This window comes from Anolis carolinensis, chromosome 3, assembly GCF_035594765.1.
Source record: "Anolis carolinensis isolate JA03-04 chromosome 3, rAnoCar3.1.pri, whole genome shotgun sequence".
In the NCBI taxonomy this organism is placed as follows: Eukaryota; Metazoa; Chordata; class Lepidosauria; order Squamata; family Dactyloidae; genus Anolis; species Anolis carolinensis.
This window is the reverse complement of record NC_085843.1, coordinates 278,142,075-278,163,221: the sequence shown is the minus strand read 5'-3', so window position 1 is coordinate 278,163,221 and position 21,147 is coordinate 278,142,075. Positions and strand designations below refer to the sequence as shown.

Sequence of the window (21,147 nt, the reverse complement as noted above, 5' to 3'; positions counted from 1 at the left end):
AATAAAGTTTTATTATTATTATTTATGCAATGCTTTTGACACGCAATAAATAAATAAATAGAGCAGCAGCTGCAGCAGCTGCACCCCAGGTTAGCCAAGGATGCAGTGGGCGTGTCTTTGAGAACCGAGGCGCGTTCCGATTGGCTGGAGCCCGCGTTCCATTCCCAGGACCAGCCAGGTTAGCTCAGGATGCTCTTAAAGCAGGAGCGCGCTCTGATTGGCTGCAGCCTCCTTCCCTTCCCAAGCTATTCTGGGCCAAGGATGCTTGTGGGCGTGTCCCCGAAGAGCGAAGCGTGTTCTGATTGGCCGGAGCCAGCCAGGTTAAGCCAGCGCCGCCTGGAAAAGGGCGGGAGGAAAGGTGGGCTGGGCAGTTGGAGATGCTCCTCAGGCATTGGTCGCTATCCGCTCTAGTCCCGCCCTTCCTCTCCTTCCATCCAGGAGGGATTTGGGAGGGAAAGGGTGCTTCTGAGCATGTGCAGAGGGCCCAGCATTGCAGGGATGACCCTTGGCTGCTTGAAATCGCCAGCCCTTTTTGTAAAGGAAACCACATAGGGTTGCATGGATGAGCCTCGGAAAAAGAAGCTGACCAACTACACAATTGGTCTCCTCTTTCTGTGCGGAGGGATCGAATATGGTAATTATTATTAATTAATTAATGCTAATTAGTGCCTGCCGGCTGTTAGGAATGGTGGGAGTTGAAGTCCAAAACACCTGGAGGGCTAAATTTTGCCCATGCCTGGGTTAAGGGGTTGGATTTGATACCAAAGAAGTATATTTTTTGAATATATATATACAGTAGAGTCTCACTTATCCAACGTTCTGGATTATCCAACGCATTTTTGTAGTCAATGTTTTTATTTATTTATTTATTTCCAATATTTCTATCCCGCCCTTCTCACCCGAAGGGACTCAGGGCGGCGTACAATTGGCAACAATTTGATGCCGACACATCATTAAAACAACAACATATAAAAATGTATTACAACCAGTTAAATACTGTATAAAATATAAAACATAAAACATATGCTTAAAATATAAAACATAAAACATGCTTTTTAATACATCGTGATATTTTGGTGCTAAATTCATAAATACAGTCATTACTACGTAGCATTACTGCGTATTGAACTACTTTTTCTGTCAAATTTGTTGTATAACATGATGGTTTGGTGCTTAATTTGTAAAAACATAACATAATTTAATGTTTAATAGGCTTTTCCTTAGTCTCTCCTTATTATCCAACATATTTGCTTATCCAACATTCTGCCGGCCCGTTTATGTTGGATAAATGAGACTCTACTGTATATATACACATACACACACACATATACACACATATATATTCAATGTTAGACCAGTTCTCCAGTTCTATACAATCTGCATCACAGGTCATTGTTTGATTGCCTTGAGGCAGTATGGTAGCATGATATTTGCACAGGAAAACCACATAATAATTGCAGAACTGGGTGTGCCACCAATTATGCTAATACCATCATTAGGGGAGAGTGAACTATACTGGATGACATCATTTCTGAGACACCAAAATAACCATCCATTTAATTTTAGTGCCCTGTTTAAGCAGATTTTTTTTTAAAAAAATATATATATGAATATTACTGTAGTTTTTAGTACATATCAGGGAGTCCCCATTGGCGCAATGGGTTAAACCCTTGTGCCGGCAGGACTGCTGACTTGAAGGTTGGATTGCTGACCTGAAGGTTGCCGGTTTGAATCTGGGGAGAGCGTATATTTATTTATTTATTTACTGCATTTACAGTATATCCTGCTATTCTCACCCCGAAGGGGACCCAAAGCGGCTTACAAATAATATGTACATACAATGTATTATATTATTAGCATAGCACAATATTAGCATTATCTTTCACTATATTGTACTATACCACTATAATGTAATATTATTAGGAATGTTACATGTAATATATGATATGTAGTTAATATTATATTGTATTATTATTAGTATTATATTGTATTACATTATAACATCATTATCAATACTATATGTACAGTAGAGTCTCACTTATCCAACTTCCACTTATCCAACGTTCTGTATTATCCAACGCAGTCTGCCTGTTAGTAGTCCATGTTTTTGTAGTCAATGTTTTCAATACATTGCAATGTTTTGGTGCTAAAGTCATAAATACATTAATTACTATATAACGTTACAGTGTATTGAACTGCTTTTTTCTATCAGTTTGTTGTAAAACATGACGTTTTGGTTCTTAATTTGTAAAATCATAATGTAATTTGATTTTTAATAGGCTTTTCCTTAATCCCTCCTTATTATCCAACATTTTCACTTATCGAACGTTCTGCCGGCTCGTTTATGTTGGATAAGTGAGACTCTACTGTATATATAATATATTAATTATTATTTATTATTATATATTATATTGTATACTATATTATTAGCACAGCATGTTACTGGGGGAAGGGGCCTCCAGCTGATAGCACAGAAGACAAGATGGAAATGTCTTCCTGGAGTCTCCTCTTCGCTCTGGCCCCAGAGCATCAGTTGGTGATGAGGGGGTATATGAGCTTCCTCTGTCAGCTCCAGCTCCCCATGCAGGGACATGAGAGAAGCCTCTGACAGAATGGTAAAACATCAAACATCTGGGCAACGTCTTTGCAGACTGCCAATTCTCTCATACCAGAAGCGATTTGTAGTTTCTCAAGTCACTCCTGACACACACACACACACACACACAAAAGCACATGTCAGATTTCCATATAAGGCAATATTTCCAAAATTTTAGTCTTCCACATGTTTTGGAAAACTGCTCCCAGAATTCATAATAGTTGGGCAAGCTTAGCTGGGACTTCTGAGAGCTGAAGGACCAATGTTTGGAGATAACTGCATCTGGCTGAACTCTTTGAATGGGACAGGAATGCAGGTGGAAGAAGGGAAGCTTAATTCCTCTCCTTTATTCTTCTTTAAAATACTTTTAAATTATTAAATTTAAATTTTATTTTTCTAAAAATATTTTGCAGTTTGATATAACCGGAAAAACATTTTTGTAAGTCCAACTTACATTTGTCCTATCTATCTATCTATCTATCTATCTATCTATCTATCTATCTATCTATCTATCTATCTATCTATCTATAGATATAGTGTCAGGAGTGACTTCAGAAACCGCAAGTCGCTTCTGTGAGAGAATTGGCTGTCTGCAAGGATGTTGCCCAGGGGACGCCCAGATGTTTTGAGCCTCTGGTGGTGCAGTGGATTAAACCCTTGTGATGACTTTAAGTTTGGGTTGCTGACCTAAAGGCTGCCAGTTCGAATCCAATCTGGGGAGAGTATGGATGAGCTCCCTCTATCAGCCACAGCTCCATGTGGGGACATGAGAGAATCCTCCCACAAGGATGATAAACATCAATATAATGAATTGTCTAAAATACATCAGCTCCAGTTAGAGCTGTTATTATTTCGCAATGTTTTGAAATCACAACATTTCATCAGCATATGCTACAAGCTTATTATCATCATCATTATCACTATCAGTATCACAATCAGGTCAGAGTTCATTATTACACTGCCGAGCACACATTTTAGTGTGTCAGATGTACCTGTTTCGGGGTATATTTGATCTGCGGATTCCAAAAATGGCACCTTTTTCCCCCTGTTAGTTCTAGCTTTTGAGATATAGAACATATGCATCTATCAGTTGCTGATTTTGTCAGTTTTTCTTCCATTTTAGGTATAATACTGGGGTATAATCTCATATGGGAGGAGATCCATGGGATGACAGCACACACCGGGTAACACCCATGTGATTGAATGAATGAGTTGCACAACTTCTTTGTCAACTGCTTGTGCAAGCAAAGGTGTCACCCAGCATTGCCAAATAGGGATTTTCCAGACTCCTAACATTGAACTCAGTTTAAGCCAACATCTAACATCTGTTTCAGCAAGAAAAATAGATTTGTGCCATTGCGAAAAGAAGCTGTAATAGGGTTTTTCATGAACCAAGGACCACTTTAGTAATTAGCCTACAGCCTTCCAAAACGAATGTTAGAATAAATTTGTTAGCTTTTATGGTGCTACAGAACTCTGACTTTTTTTCCTGAAACCCCCCTGATGTGTATGTCGTCATGGAAGAGAAGTGAAATATATATGTAAAGAATCAATAATCTATGAAGGTTACTTGAGAGTTGTAAGTTCAGGAGAAGGTGGCCAAGTGCTATGTGTTTCTAAATTAAGGTTTCTGAATTGACACATGGGGTAGTAGAAATGTGAGCCATTGTGTTGTAGTGGATTGAGCACTTAACGACAATGCTCAGGGTTCAAACTCTTCTCCGCCATAACATTTGATGGTTTCCCATTGAAGTGCTAATCCGCTTTCAAGATCAGACAGGATTTGGTGCCTTTAGGTATTTAGGCTGATATGTAACTAGGTAACCTTACTTATTTGAGACTTAGATGCTCTTGTCTTTTTTGCCTTGAAAATGTTAATTGGATGTGTCATCATTCAAATTACCTTTTTTTAGCAAATAGAGAAGATCATCTGAGCATCAAACACACAAGGCTATTTGGTTATGTAGCAGCCTAAATACCCTGAAGGCACCAGATCCAGTCTAATTGTGGCAGCTAAGAAGCTTCAGCCCTGGTAATACTTGGATGAGAGCACTAAATCTCATAGTTGAGTGAGATCTGAAATTCCTTGCTTGAGTCTGTCCACCTGTAATATAGTCTTCCTCTTCTCTTAGATACATGGGGCAGTTGAATCTGCTACACCAGGGGTCCTCAAACTTTTAAAGCAGAGGGCCGGTCCACAATCCTTCAGACTGTGGAGGGGCCGAATTATCATTTGGAGAAAAAAAAACCCGAACAAATTCCTATGCACACTTCACATGTCTTATTTGTAGTGCAAAACAACAACAACAATGAAAGAACAATACAATACAATATTTAAAAATGAAAACAATTGTAACCAACATAAACCTATCAGGATTTCAATGGGAAGTGTGGGCCTGCTTCTGGCCAATGAGATAGTCAAGTTAATTAGGATTGTCTAAAATTATTTATTTATTCATTTACTACATTTATTTATTACATTTATATCCCGCCCTTCTCACCCCGAAGGGGACTCAGAGCAGCTGTATGTACATACAATATATTATATTATTAGCATAGCAAAATATTAGCATTATATATTACTATATTGAACTATACCACTATACTGTAATATTATATGTAATATACATCATATAATTAATATTATTATATGGTATTATTAGTATTGTATCATATAACATTATAATATTATTATCAATATTATATGTATATACAATATATTACATTATTTAAAATGATATAAAATATTATATTATAAAACTGAGGGTGGGGGCCAGGTAAATGACCTTGGAGGGCCGCATCCGGCCCCCGGGCCTTAGTTTGGGGACCCCTGTGCTACACAATGGCTGATGAGGTTTTACCTGTTTCTGGTATTTCTACTTTTCTCTTTGAACTCTCTTAAAAACAAACTCTTTATGTTAGCAGGACTCAGATTTTTACTTGTACAAATACTACTCATATTTGTCAGAAATCTATTTCATTCCACACGTTTTCTATTTTTTTCGTGTCAGGAGCGACTTGAGAAACTACAAGTCGCTTCTGATGTGAAATAATTGGCTGTCTGCAAGGACGTTGCCAGGGGACACCCAGATGTTTTTTATGATTTTACCATCCTTGTGGGAGGCTTCTCTCATGTCCCCGCATGGAGCTGGAGCTGATAGAGGGAGCTCATCTGCGCTGTCCCTGGGTTGGATTTGAACTGGCAACCTTCAGGTCAGCAACCCAACCTTCAAGTCACTAGTCCTGCCGGCACAAGGGTTTAACCCACTGCGCTCCTACTTTTCCTATGAAACATCAGGGTTTCTTAAATCTTGTGTCCCAGACAGCTGTTTTGCAGACAGTGTTTTATGACATGAGTTTAAGCATTGTCTCTTAGACAAATGTCATTGCACTGGTGACTTTTTTCTCTTTGCTGTTAAGAGCCAATGACAACTGAATTAGATGAATGGTATTCTGTTCACTACTGTCTCTTTCCTTCTTTTCTGTTGTTTGGAATTTTGATATAGACAGCTCATACAAATGCAACAGAGAGATATAAACTGTAACAATAAAAGGGCCAAGCTGTGTTACAAGACAGTTAAAATGAGGATATCAGGGCCAGGACGGTGATATAACATCATAAATTTGGGGACTTGACAGCATCAGCTTTTGTTTTCAAAAGAAGATAACATGGACTAGGAATGGTATGCCCAATGCTGTGGCGTCAGGCTGGGGAAAACCTGGAGCAAATTTCTTACCCCCAATCCATCCCAAACTAGCAGGGACCATCCTGATTGATCCTTCCTCATCCAGTTTTTTTCATTTTCTTTTTAAAACGCCACTATTTTCCCCTCCTTTCCATTATTTTCCTCCTTCAGTTTACTTCTTTTAGTGCAAACTTTGCACTCAGTTAAGTTGGCAAAGGATTAAAGAGAAGCAAAATCTTCCCCTTCCCAGTAAGCTCAGGCAAAAGGCAACTGGTGCAGCCCTTCCTATTCTTCATCAAGTGTATTGTTTTAGCACTGTCCGGCTCTTTGAATCTCATTAAGAGAGAAAGAAGCTGGTTGCTGTTATTATTATTATTATTGCCACATTGCGATGTTGCTGGCCACCCATGTTTTGTTTTTCATTGCTAATACATAGTATTATGTTGCCTCCCAGCCCCAAAATAGAAGAGTGTGTCTGGATAAATGCCAATAGTGGTGTGTTTACTCTGATTTTCTTCTGTACTAGATCAGATAAGTAAGAACAAGATCAGGGGTGCTTTAAGGTTGGGGAAGAACATTGTGTTGTCAATGAACTATGTTTGCTCTTTTTTCCCCTTTATATCAGCGGTGATCTTGCCAACCATTTGGGCCTACTTGCAATCCCTGAATGCTGAGCCGTACTTTTTGGGTCTGGGCATCTCTGCCTTTAGCTTTGCTGGGCTGATCACAGGGCCGCTCTTCGGATACTGGTCTGACCGTACCCGCCAAACCAAGGCCATCATCCTCTTTGCCAACCTGTTTCAGATAGCTGGTAAGTGTTGTTCCTTTCATTGCAAAAGTTAACGTATATATGTCTTTTTACAAAAAACTATCTTTCAAATTGGTTTAAAATACAGGAAGACCCCTGTAACCACAGAATCCACATATTGCTAAGAATTTATGTGTCTTCCAGTGTAGTTCTATGGTATGCTTTTCCTAGATCCCTTTTTTAGGGATCTAGCATCGGACTTTAGCACAGCAAGTTAATCACCAAGCATCAATAAATCCTGTCATCCAGAAGGTTGAAAGTTCAAAGCTCGGATCATAGTGAGCTCCTGACCTTTAGCCCAGCTTCTGCCTACCTAGCAGTTTGAAAACAAATGTGAGTAGATAAATAGGAACCACATTAAAGAGGGGAGGTATTTAGGTTCAGTGTTTCGATCAGAAAAAAGGAGGAAGTTTATGACCAAAGAAAGCTCTTCAGCAGGGAGATGGAGTGACAACACTCCCCAGTGACTGGAACTGAGTACAGCCTCCAAAGATGCCGAAAGATGGGAAAGCCTATATATACCTCTTACCATTGTGTTCTGTGATCCACCCTGAATCCCCTTCAGGGTGAGAAGAGCAGAATATAAATACTGTAAATGAATAAATTTATTTTCTCTACCACAATTTAGTGGTATGCTGGGACCAGAGCTTCTTTATTTGATTGGCACTCTGAATTATCCACAATTTTTTCCAGAAAAGGGGGTGTTACTGTCATAATAAAAACAAAAACTCATGACAAGTGAAATAGGAGCTAGAAAGATAAAATGGATGTTGGGGGTGGGGGGATGTGAAAGCAGTCAAAATCCATAAAACTTCATTAAAAATACAGGGCAGTGGACCAAGTTAATAATTAGGAAAAAAATCAGGAAAGTTCTTATTTAAACAGACCTTCAATTGATGATGGTAACATCCAGCGTTCTACATATTGGGAGCTACTATATACCGAGAGTGGGCAGAGTATGACCAGTCATTTCGTAATGTAAAGATGGGCAACTTCCCAGAGTTATGGAGAAATACTGCTCCTTTGGAAACCTTGGAGGACTGAATTACCTTTTAAAAAAAATCAAACAAAAGTTTGCCCTAAAATGTTGCTTAAGGTATGTTGGGAGTAATTTTGCCTTGTTTGCAGTTATTGGATTTTTACTGCTAGGGATAAAGAGAGGTGGTTATGTACAAACTGGAATCACTCATAGTAGTTTTTGGCATCACAAATACTACAGAAAATTCAATAAACGTAATCTAATAATAGAGGCAAGAAAGCCGGTAGCTGAAGTCCCATCTACACTGCCATATAGTGCAGTTTGAAACTGCATTATGTTGCCAATGTAGACTCACATCTAGGAGGTGAAAAAACAGTGAACAGCTGGTGCGGCACGGCCAGAGCAAGGTGTTTTTGGAAAATGTCAATGGACTTCATGCCCTTTGATAATGACCCTGTCCCGGTCACTCTGTGTCCTTGGCTATTTTGAGCTCTGGTACTTGAAGGATTGTCTTTCTGCTTCAAGCAGTAGGATATATTTCAATGATAGATAGGGTTGCCGGATTGAAAACTGCAGGCAGCACCTGGTTTTTTAATGATTGTGTAGAAGAAGGAATTTCAGCAGGTTGCTTGTTACCTGGTGGCATGACAAGCAACACCTACTCGCATTTCCTTTTCTACAAAACCATTAAAAGAACAGGAGCCATCTCCAGTTTTCACTCTGGCAGTCCTAGGAGAGAGCATATGCATTGCATGGCATCAGCAATTAAAGGAACAAGTCCAGGGATTGATGGGAAAGATGTAGAGATGTGAAGATCTAGATGCCCAGACTGCCATAAGCTTGCAGATACTCCCATAAATTTGTCTAAAGTGGAGCAAAGTCAGTTTAAAGTAGGCTTGGGCAAACTTTGGCCCTCCAGGTGTTTTGGACTTCAATTCCCACAATTCCTAACAGCCTGCTGGCTGTTAGGAATTGTGGGAATTGAAGTCCAAAACACCTGGAGGGCCAAAGTCTGCCCAACCCTGGGTTAAAGCCAGGAAAGTCATCCATCATGGAGACAAGCAGCAGTAAATCTGAGTTTTATGCCACCAAAAGCTGGTCTCAAATAAAACTTGTTGGTCTTTTAGGTGCAATCTGACTTTGTCATTTTTACTGTAATAGGCTTAACACAGCTTCATACTTCATTTTGCTGGAAAGTTTGCTTTAGAGGAGCCCCAGGCGCAGTGGGTTAAACCGATGAGCTGTTGAACTTGCTGATGGAAAGTTTGGCAGGTTCGAATCCAGGAAGTGGGGGTGAGCTCCCGCTGTTAGTCCCAGCTTTTACCAACCTAGCAGTTTGAAAACATGCAAATGTGAGTAGATCAATAGGTACTGCTCCGGCGGGAAGGTAACGGCGCTCCATGCAGTCATGCCGGCCACATGACCTTGGAGGTGTCTATGGACAACGCTGGCTCTTCGGCTTATAAATGGAGATGAGCACCACACCCCAAAGTTGGACACGACTAGACAATGTCAGGGGAAAACCTTTACCTTTGCCTTAACCTTGCTTTATTGTCATTTTCTCTTTCAGGGAATTTTATGTACTTTGTTGGCGGGTCCAAATGGATGCTTCTCAGCAGTCGACTTGTAGCAGGTATGCGCTATAATGGAAGCCATTTTCATATTCTGACTTCCTCCTCAGCCGGTGTATCAGACTACAGAACCCATCCATCTCCAGCCAGTACATTAAGGAGATGAAAATTAAGAAAACTTTCTTAATAAACTTTATCCTGTCCTTGTTGCTGTTGTTATGTGCTTTTCGGGGCATTTCCAACTTACAGTGATATTATGACAAAACTTACTTTGGAGTTTTCTTGCTGAGATTTGTTCAGAGGAGAGATGTAGCTTTTGATTTCCTCTGAGTCTGAGAGAGTGTGACCTGCCCAAACCCACCCAGTGGGTTTCCATGGATCAAGCCCTGGTCTCCAGAGTTGTAGCCCATCACCGAACTACTATACTATGGTAAATCCCTATCCACCCTTTGTTTTATATATTTCTCTGTATTTCCCTTGCAGGTGTGGGGACTGGAGTGGGAGCGTCCATCTTCGGCTACCTCACTCGATCCACCACTTCTCAGGAGCGTGCCACCGTATTTGCCGCTGTCATGGCTTGCCGGCAGGTTGGGCTACTCATTGGTAAGGTTGATAGCTTCACCCGTTCTTGACGGGATCCTACATACCTGTAGATTTGTCCATCTTGTGTTCCAACTTTTGAGGATTGCTACTCTTAACTTATGATACTACTACACCAGAATGTTTTCAGTTAATGTTACTTATACAATGGGACCAAGAAAAGAAGCCCTACCGAAATTGTAATCATAGAGATTTAGGGGATGCCCGCCGACATCTTTTGGCATTCCTTGCAATTTCCTAGCAGGCCAGTTGATAAAATGTTTCAAATACATAAAATGAAATCTGTTTGGACATTTCCTATGTATCTGCAGAACACCATAACCTGAAATCCTTCAGAAGTGTTGGATTATAACTCCCATCATAGGCCAGCATAGGCTTCCTGGTCTTGGAAGATTAGTATAGACACAGGTACCAGCTGTTAAGAATTGTGGGAATTGAAGTCCAAAACACCTGGAGGCTCAAAGTTTGCCCATGCCTGATATAGAGCATAGTTTTGAACCATAATCCCTTACCATTGGCCCAGGCTGTGGCGCAGGCTGGAGAGCAAGCCAGCTGCAACCAGCTGCAATGAATCACTCTGACCAGGAGGTCATGAATTCGAGGCCCGCTCGGAGCCTGTGTTTGTCTTGTCTTGGCATTGAATGTTTGCCTATATGTGTAATGTGATCCGCCCTGAGTCCCCTTCGGGGTGAGAAGGGCGGAATATAAATGCTGTAAATAAATAAATAAATAAATTGCTTGCTAGGTCTTCTAGAAGTTGATAGCCAAAGAGTCTGGAAGCCTCATTGTCCCCTTCTTCAAGTCTGCACTTTTTGTGTGTCAACTTGAGAAACTGCAAGTCACTTCTAGTGTGAGAGAATTGGTCATCTGCAAGGACATTGCCCAGGGGGTGCCTGGATGTTTTACCATCCTGTGGGAGGCTTCTCTCATGTTTCTGCACAAAATGCTGGAGCTGACAAACGGGAGCTCACCCCACTCCCCAGATTTGAACCGACTATCTTTTGGTCAGCAGTCCTCCCAGCACAAAGGTTTAACCCATTGTGCTGGGATCTGCAGGATAAAGTGCTGGCATTCCTCTTAAATTGCATCCCAAAATATCCACGCAACTTCTCAATTATTTTGAATTGGTTTTATCAGTTACGTAAGATAGCAACATTAATCCTTGGTCCTGTTATATTTGTTCCTAGGGCCAGCCTGCAATCTCTTTCTACGGCTCTGTAACTTCCGGATTGGGCCCTTCACGGTCAACAAGTTCACTTCACCTGGGGTGAGTAGTAAGCACTCTGAATCAGAGGCTTTACCTTGTTCTCCATCAGAGTAATGAGTACACTGTGAAAGGATGTGGGAAAGGGCCTTCTCTGCTATAGCACCCTACTTGTCCTTCTTATTGACACTGTTGTAATTCTGGTGACACATTTTGGGGGTTTAATGGCTACATTCAGATCTGTCCTCATTCATGAACCGTTTAAACTGTTTAAACTTTTTAAAAATTCAATGGCTTTTAGATTATTTAAATCATTTAAAGTGACTTCATTGTAATTATTTTATTTATTGTTTTAAATTTGCTTTGTTTTGAGCTGATTCTATTGTAAGCTGAGGATATAAATATTTTCAGAAAAGAATAAATAAATATATTTCCAGGAACATTTCTCCCTTGTTTTGTAAATGAACATGAGTTCCATTCTGGGCCATCCGGTTCAATCCTCTACGAAGGAAGGAAGGAAGGGAGGGAGGAAGGAAGGAAGGAAAAATGGGAAAATGAATATATATGCACACCTACACCCATACACACAAGAATTGAAGCTGACCGAATGTAACCCTAAAACTAATACATCATACTAAAACACTACTACAGTAGAGTCTCACTTATCCAAGCTAAATGGGCCAGCAGAACCTTGGATAAGCAAATATCTTGGATGATAAGGAGGGATTAAGGAAAAGCCTATTACACATCAAATTAGGTTATGATTTTACAAATTAAGCACCAAACATCATGTTATACAACAAATTTGACAGAAAAAGTAGTTCAATACGCAGTAATGTTATGTTGTAATTACTGTATTTACTAATTTAGCACCAAAATATCATGATATATTGAAAACATTGACTACAAAAATGCCTTGGATTATCCAGAATCTTGGATAAGCGAGTTTTGGATAAGTGAGACTCTACTGTATTACTATTACTAATCAATTTAATGCACTATGGGTGTCTGACCATCCCCAATATGAACTATAATAAATTAGTAAGAGAAAAAATACTGCAGAAAAAAGAGAAATATAATTCTACCTTTATAGATCTAACCAAATAATCCTAGTAGGATTATTAATACCTGTAACCACAAATTATTGCATCCTTACTATTCTTCTTGCTTAAAAAGTCCATAGGAGGCTTCTGCCTCTTCAGAACAAGTTGGTTTATCCTTTGTTCCCCTTGTGCTTTTGCTCTTCCTTCTGCTTGCAGCTCTTCATGTGCCTGGTGTGGCTCCTGCTCCAAATCCTTGTGGTGACCATGTACTACGATCTCCAACCATCACGTTCGGGCAGTTCTCCCAGGACTGTACCCACAGCAGCACGGGACGCTCTAGAAGAGGAAGAGCAGGAGCCCCTCATGAAGCATGAAACTGTTCAAGAGGAAGCAGCAGAGACGGGAAGCTATGGTAGCACTGTTGTGGAGCACCGGGAACCATCCCTGGGGGATGAGTGTCGGTACGTGCCCAACGGACACTTGGCGGATGAGGAGGAGAAGAGCCCCTTCCATGACTTCAGCTCCATGAGAGGTGAGCATTTCCTGCTTATGGACATGTGGCCATTAAACACTAGCCCTGTAGAGAAGGTACGTGGGACAAGGCAGGGATAGGCAGATCTTGGTAAGCTTGTTATTATAGTAGGCCCTCCCATTTTTGCAGTGCCCCCGAAAGAAGAAAAACAAACAAACAAAAATTTCCAGGAAACATTTTGGTCCTTCAACTAGAAGTAGACCACAGAGTCATGCTAGAAGATCTATAAATGCCTAGAGAAGTTTTATCTCTGGATCTCTAGGTCATCTAGCATCATGCTATGGTCAGTGTCTAGCGAAAGTTTATTATGCTGGAAGACCTAAGCATTCCTAGAAAAGAACTTATTAATAGAATCTGTGAATAATCAAATCCACAAAAGTTAAACCTCCTTGTGGCTTGAGGTGGGGTACAACATCATTAAAACTATTAAAATACAAGATACACAGAGTTCAAATGCAGGTAAAAAATTCACTGATAAATCCATATTAAAATATAGCACCATCAATGTGGAGGAGTCTAGAGAATTTGAACAATATAAAAATAAAAGCAAGTTGAAAATAATGTGAAGAACAAAGAACGGAAGACAAAATCAACCTATTAACCCCATAATTTCCTACGTTCCTTTTATTCTTTCCTTTTTCCCAAATCAACCTTAGTAAGCCCATAGTTACTTCCCTTTCCTTGTTACCCTTTCCTTTTTTATAAGGATCATATCCTGCCCCTTTTATGTAACCTACTTGAAAACTTCAATAAAAATTATATAAAAAATATATATAGCACCATCAGTGTAGACAGTCCATATATTTTTATCACATTTTAACCTGAGCTTGGGAAGTTATTTCCCCAAGTCTTGGTCTTAACCCCTGGTAACGCAGCGGGTTAAACCGCTGAGCTGCTGAACGTTCAAATCCAGGGGGTGGAGTGAGCTCCCACTATTAGCCCCAGCTTCTGCCAACCTAGCAGTTCGAAAACATGCAAATGTGAGTAGATCAATAGGTATAGCTCTGGCGGGAAGGTAATGGTGTTCCATGCAGTCATGCTGGCCACATGACCTTGGAGGTGTCTACAGACAATGCCGGCTCTTTGGCTTAGAAATGGAGATGAGCACCAACCCCCAGAGTTGGTCACGACTAGACTTAATGTCAAGGGAAAACCTTTACCTTTACCTTGGTCTCAATACTGACACTGCTGCTGCCATCATGTCAAAAGCCTATTTTGGATTTGGATGGGGAAGGATTTCCTCTTGTGACAAGTGAAGGCTGAAGACCAAATGTTTCCTAAATAAAGCATAAAAAACAAACAAAGCAAAAGGAAAATGGAAACAGGGAAGAATTAGGTTAATTATTTTAACACTGAAAAACTGCTCTTATTCTTCAATGGATAAGTGATTATTGTCGAACTAAATTGAGTCAATGAAAACACTTGTCCTAAATTAATGAACTAGAAAGCAGAGAATATGTGGCAAGGGACTTAAATACTGTATATACTCGAGTATAAACCTAGTTTTTCAGCCCTTTTTTAGGACTGAAAATAACCTCCTCGGCTTATATTCGGGTGAGGGTCCTGGTGGGCTTATATTCAAGTTGGCTTATACTGAAGTATATATGGTATATTTATTATTTTTCTCTATTATTAGTATTGTTACATTTATTATTTTACTATATTAATTATTATTATTACATTTATTATTTTACTCTATTATTGTTGTTACTTTTACTTATTTTACTTTATTTTTATTATTATTAATACATTTATTATTTTACTCTATTATTACATTTATTATTTTACTGCATTATTATTATTACATTTATTATTTCATTCTATTATTATTAAAAGGATACATAACCACATTTACTTTGAAAAAGATGAAAATAATGATTTAATCAGAGTTGAACAGTCATATCTTAAATTACAGTTTGATGTAAAGATTCAAAAACATTTAAATTACTGATGCCTCAATTAATATAATTTGATTGGTATCTCGGCTTATACTGGAGTCAATGTTTTCCCAGTTTTTTTCTGGTAAAATTAGGTGCCTTGGCTTATATTCGGGTCGGCTTATACTCGAGTATATACAGTACTTCAAAGGTCCCAGATCCTATCTGCTCTATGAGGCTAAGCAGGATCTGTCCTGATTAGTATTTGGATGGGAGACTGCGAAAACAGCCCTAGAGCTGTAGTCTATATTTCAGAGGAAGGACATGGCAAAAGCACTTCTGATTAATCCATACCAAAGAAACCCCTGTGAAATTTATGGGGCTGCCATAAGCAGACAGGCGCATACACAACATCCTGGTGCCAGCAAGAATATGACAAGGGCAGACAGGACTCATCTTGTTGTTGCAGAATACCTGAGGGAAGAGGTGGTGGTCCTCCTCACTGCCCAGTTTATCACGCTCTTCAATCAAACTGCACTTGAGGTAAGAGGGTATGTGGGAGCGCAGAAGCTACAACATTAATGAGAAGTTGCATCTATGACATTCTACTCACATCCTTCCTCCTTTCTCATGCTGCCTAGCCATTCTTGGAAGTTTAGAGGTTATAGACTTGCTAACATTTTGAGGATGTTTTGGGTCAAAGTATCTTGCTGTAGCTTTAGTAGATGTGACATAAGATACATCACCATGGAATTAAGCTACCTCCAGTGCTAGGGCTACAATATTAAGTGTTATTATAAGCTGCTGAAATGGCATGGGACCACAGAAGGCATTTCATGGGTGTGGAGTTGCTAACCATTGGTGGTCACCAATGGCATCACCAGAACTTGCAGAATCCTTAGTAATGTTCTGCATACTGATGCAACTTACTTCGGTTCCTTCTCCCAAGCAGATGGCATGGCCGAAGGGCCTACAAAGACTTGACTACAGCACAACGTGCTTGCATCAAATGCCTGGACAACAATGACTGCCCACCACATTTGCAGGCCTATATAAAGGACTGCCAGATCTCTCATGGGCTTTTTACTCCCCCAGTGACATCCTTGTAGCAGTTAGAAGTCTGCAAAAACAGCCAGGATAGCCCACCCATAGCTTACTGCAATCTAAATGGAGCTTGAAACTGTTTTTTGTGTTCATTTTCCATTGTAGACCATGGTAACCCCGATCACACAGAAGTACCTGAATTTTGGGGAACTGGAGAACAGCATCATGTATTTCCTGTGTGGGGTGGAGGTGAGTACTATGAATCCCATTAGCATAGAGGTCTTCTACTATTCTAGCAAATGATTTTGCAGCCAATCCTATATTATCAGCTTCCTGTCTATGATATATAGATATATAAACTATGTGGACCAGGTTAATTTATTGTAATTCAAAACATTTTGAGGCCTGCTAGCCATTGCAACAGTCAATAATAGATTAGTCTATAATTGGCACACCTAGTATGATATTTTTCTGCTTTGGGAATAACAGAAATAGTGGTGCCCAGAACTGGACATAGTGTTATTCCAGATGTCGTCTAGGCAGAATAGAATGGTATTATTACTTTCCTTGAGCTAGACTCCTATTGATGCAGCCTAGAATTGTATTTCCTTTTTTAGCTGCTGCATCACACTGTTGACTCATGTCCAGCTTATGGTCTATTTATTTATTACAGTATTTGTATTCCGCCCTTCTCACCCCAAAGGGGACTCAGGGCGGATCACAATGCACATACACATGGCAAACATTCAGTGCTATTATTAGACATATAACACACAGACAGACAGACAGACAGACAGACAGTAGAGGTGATTCGATATTTTTCCAACTTCCGGCTTCAGGAATTTATGCTTGATTCCAGCCAAAGGGGGAGCTGTCGCTTCATCCACTATGATGCCGATCATAGTATTTCCTTTTTACTCTTTGCTCGCCAGCAGTTTTATGGTGCAGTAAATTAATTTGCATTAACCTTCCCGAATTAAGCGGTCCCTAATTGAAATGAGCACCAACCCCCAGAGTTGGACATGACTGGATGTAATGTCAGTGGAAACCTTTTCCTTTTACCTAATTTCTCTAACTTATATCTGCAGCTGTTTTTGAATTGCTTAGGTAGATAGTAAGCTAGGCAGTTAAACAGTCAGGAGCTCAATCCGATCGTGGGCTTCGATCTCATGACCCTTCGATCAGCAGTGATATATAGCTGCTGGCTATTAACTGGTGGCGAAGTGTGTTAAAGCACTGAGCTGCTGAACTTGCAGACCGAAAGGTCCCAGGTTCAAATCCTGGGAGCGGAGTGAGCACCCGCTGTTGCTCCAGCTTCTGCCAACCTAGCAGTTCGAAAACATGCCAACGTGAGTAGATCAATAGGTACCGCTCCGGCGGGAAGGCAACGGCGCTCCATGCAGTCATGCCAGCCACATGACTTTGGAGGTGTCTACAGACAACGCCGGCTCTTCGGCTTAGAAATGGAGATGAGCACCAACTCCAGAATCGGTCACGACTGGACTTAACGTCAGGGGAAACCTTTACCTTTACCTTATTAACCAGCTGTGCCACAGCCCAACCCCAAGATCCTAAGACACTGAGACCCCAAGATCCATTTCACATTTACCATCTTATAGCTGCACATATAGTATTAGGCAGATTCCTGAGTTCCCTTCTTTCTTCAGGTCATTGGTGGCTTCTTCCTGGTGCGCTGCCTTAGCACCCGCCTGACGGACCGCGCCATTTTGGTTCTCGGTCTCATCATCTGCAACATCGCCTGCGTCTGGTGCCTGCTCTTCCTGGCGTGGCCCCGAGGTAATGATGCTTCACAAATGGAAAACAGGAAAGAAGGTCATTGGTGGCTTCATGCTGATATGTGTTTGGCACCTTTCTGTAATCAGTAGGCCTTGAAAGGGTTTTTTTTTTTTTTTTGGATTGCAATTCCCATAATCTCCCACTGGTTATATCCAATGGCAGATTTGGAGAACTGTAACCTTTTTTAAATGCACCTTTTGCAAGCTCTGTTGATATGTGATAGCCAGCTTTAATAAAACTCCAGCTCTTGCTCTGTATCTGAAAGATTTTATCAAACTTGGAGGAACATAAGAGTCTTCTTTAGTGGATGTAATGTTTCCACATATAAGGCCTGCTTTTGGGTAAAATACAGATTTAGAGATTGGCTTCTAATGTTTATTTTTAAATATATATATTTGAGTGATAGTGAGGGTACTTTTGCAACCCTCTTTAGCTCACACTGTAACCAAGGCATGGGCAAACTTGGGTTCTCCAGGTGTTTTGGACTTCAACTCCCACAATTCCTAACAGCTTACTGGCTGTTAGGAATTGTGGGAGTTGAAGTCCAAAACACCTGGAGAACCCAAGTTTACCTGTGCCTGCTGTAACCCAATAGTGGATTTTTGACTAGGAATGTACATTGTCTTCAAATCTTGCATTTTCACATGAAATAATTATTTTGGAAGTTTTCTTGCTGATGAGTGAAATTACAAAAAATTATAGTTTTTTTATGGTTTTTTTGCATTTTGGAACTTCCTTGTGAAAAAACTCCCATCTTTGTTGCACCATCATAATTTCCTGATCTTTCTCATCCTCAGGTTCCTTTGCTGTCCTCCTGACGGAGCTGGTGATTGGTGTGTTCCTACAGGTTCTAGGCTTACCTTTTGTTGCAGTCTCCCAGGTGTCACTCTTTTCGAAGGTCACGGCTGAGAGGACGCAAGGTGAGCTCATGACATCCCATGTGTTGTGGCATTGGATTCTGACTTCTATTTTTTTCACATGCTTGGGAAATAGGACAAGATCAAGCCATAGTCGTGGGCTTGAATGAATGTCAAAGCAAACTATGGTTTTAACAAGCCAAAGTTCATAGTACAACAGATCATATATTTAAATTGTGGTTTGTGGATAGTTTTTAGAGGGAGTAGATTCACATGACACAGTAAGTCAGATTTCAATGAAAACAAAGCGTTGAAAATCACATTTAAGAGAAAGAGTAACAAGTATTGTTTCCAAGTATCTTGAAAGTTTTTAATTAACAAGTGAACCATAGAATCACACTGGAAGAGACTCAAAGAGAGCTGTTTGCTCAAATAATTTCCAGGTCATCGAGCATGACCCTGTGGCCAACCTCCAGTGATGGAAGATCTAGAGATCCTTAGAGATAACTTATTACAGTAGAGTCTCACTTATCAAACATAAACGGGCCGGCAGAACGTTGGATAAGCGAATATGTTGGATAATAAGGAGAGGTTAAGGAAAAGCCTATTAATCATCAAATTAGGTTATGCTTTTACAAATTAAGCACCAAAACATCATGTTATACTACAAATTTGACAGAAAAGGTAATTCAATACACAGTAATTATATGTAGAAATCACTGCATTTACGAACTTGGCACCAAAATATCACGATGTATTGAAAAAATTGACTACAAAAAGCGTTGGATAATCCAGAATGTTGGATAAGCGAGTGTTGGATAAGTGAGACTCTACTGTAATCAAATCTGCCAAAGTTAAGCCCACAAGTATGGAGGACCGACTGTAGTATATAAACCTGCAAATGTAGAGAGCTGACTGTATTACAAAAATAACACTAACACATTTTGAAAAAAAAAAAGAGTTCCCGGTTATTTTCTGTTTAATTGCACGGTACTTACTTTGAAAGTAGTTATTATACTCCAGAAACTTTGTTTTTGTGGCTGCCACAAACTAGGTTGAATTGGTTGAGACTCTATGAGATATTTATTTATTTATTTATTTATTTTTCAAACTTATATGCCGCCACTCCCCTAGGGCTCGGAGCGGCTTACAAGAACAGACTAAAATCAACAATTTAAAAAACATTTTAAAAACATCTTTAAAAAAAATCTTAAAAACATCCTAAAAGCACCTTTTAAAAATCAGCAACAGAACTCAAAAGCCTGCCGAAACAGGTGTGTCTTACATGCCCTGCGGAAGGCCAACAAGTCCCGCAAGGCACGGACTTCAGGTGGCAAGGTGTTCCACAGAGATGGCGCCACTACTGAAAAGGCTCTGCGTCTAGTTGCAGTTAGACGCAAGGTCTTAAAACTGGGGACTTCCAGCAGGTCTTGGTCCTCAGAACGGAGGGATCTCTGGGGTTTGTAGGGGGTGAGGCGGTCCCTCAGGTACATCGGCCCTGGACCATGTAAGGCCTTGAGGTAAGCACCATCACTTTGAAAGTGATCCGGTGCTCAACTGGTAACCAGTGCAGCTGCCGTAAGATTGGTGTTATGTGGCATCTTATCGGGACTCCCGCAAGGAGCCGGGCAGCTGCATTTTGCACCAATTTGAGCTTCCGGATCACCGACACAGGAAGGCCAATGTAAAGGGCATTACAGTAATCCAGTCTCGAGATGACTGTAGCCTGGATCACTGTAGCCAGGTTGTCCCTAGATAGATAGGGGGCTAGCCGTCTAGCCTGCCGAAGATGAAAAAAGGCAGTTTTGGTAACGGCGGAGACCTGGGCCTCCATCGTCAGTGAAGGGTCCAAGAGGACTCCCAGACTCTTTACTAGTGAAGACGGGCGTAGCACTTCGCCATCCAGGGTTGGCAACTGGATATCCCCACTGCCCGGTCGGCCCAGCCATAGGATCTCCGTCTTTGCTGGATTCACCCTCAACCTACTGGAACGCAACCATCCAATAATGGCCTTGAGGCACTGGTGAAAACTGTCGGGTACAGACTCCGGTTGGCCTTCCATCTTTAACACAAGCTGAGTGTCGTCAGCATATTGATAACACTCGAGCCTGAAATCTCGGACCAGCTGAGCAAGTGGTTGCATATAGATGTTAAACAACAGAGGGGAGAGAATGGCCCCCTGAGGAACCCCACAATGTAGAGGGGACCTCTCAGAGACCAGGCCTCCCCTCTCCACTCGCTGTCCACGGTTGTGAAGAAAGGAGGCCAGCCAATTTAAAGCTGTCCCCCTAACTCCAGCAACGGCAAGGCGGTGGGTCAGAAGATTGTGATCGACTGTGTCAAATGCTGCTGTGAGATCCAATAACACAAGCAACACCGACCCGCCCCGGTCAAGCTGGCATCGGAGATGATCTGTGATGGAAACCAATACAGTCTCTGTCCCATGCCCTGCACGGAAGCCAGACTGGAAAGGATCCAGTCCGGCTGTGTCATCTAGGAACTGCTGCAGCTGCACTGCTACTGCCCTCTCAATCACCTTGCCCAGAAATGAAA

The 21,147-nt window shown here is 40.8% G+C and overlaps 1 protein-coding gene across 3 annotated transcripts in view; it reads left to right on the top strand.

The window, feature by feature from the left end:
• The first annotated feature begins 386 nt into the window (after positions 1-386).
• LOC100556147 (uncharacterized) overlaps positions 387-21,147 on the top strand; it is a 34,306-nt gene continuing 13,545 nt past the window's right edge. The window contains exons 1-10 of one of the 3 annotated variants that reach the window (XM_062976821.1): positions 388-634; positions 6,908-7,093; positions 9,640-9,702; positions 10,124-10,243; positions 11,428-11,507; positions 12,704-13,019; positions 15,366-15,439; positions 16,106-16,189; positions 17,608-17,737; positions 18,535-18,657. In XM_062976821.1, coding sequence (XP_062832891.1) covers positions 559-634; positions 6,908-7,093; positions 9,640-9,702; positions 10,124-10,243; positions 11,428-11,507; positions 12,704-13,019; positions 15,366-15,439; positions 16,106-16,189; positions 17,608-17,737; positions 18,535-18,657 — 1,252 coding nt within the window. In that variant the 5' untranslated portion in view covers positions 388-558. Of the gene's footprint in view, positions 635-6,907; positions 7,094-9,639; positions 9,703-10,123; positions 10,244-11,427; positions 11,508-12,703; positions 13,020-15,365; positions 15,440-16,105; positions 16,190-17,607; positions 17,738-18,534; positions 18,658-21,147 lie in introns of all 3 variants that reach the window. The other 2 variants (XM_062976823.1, XM_062976822.1) reach the window with 2 other exon arrangements.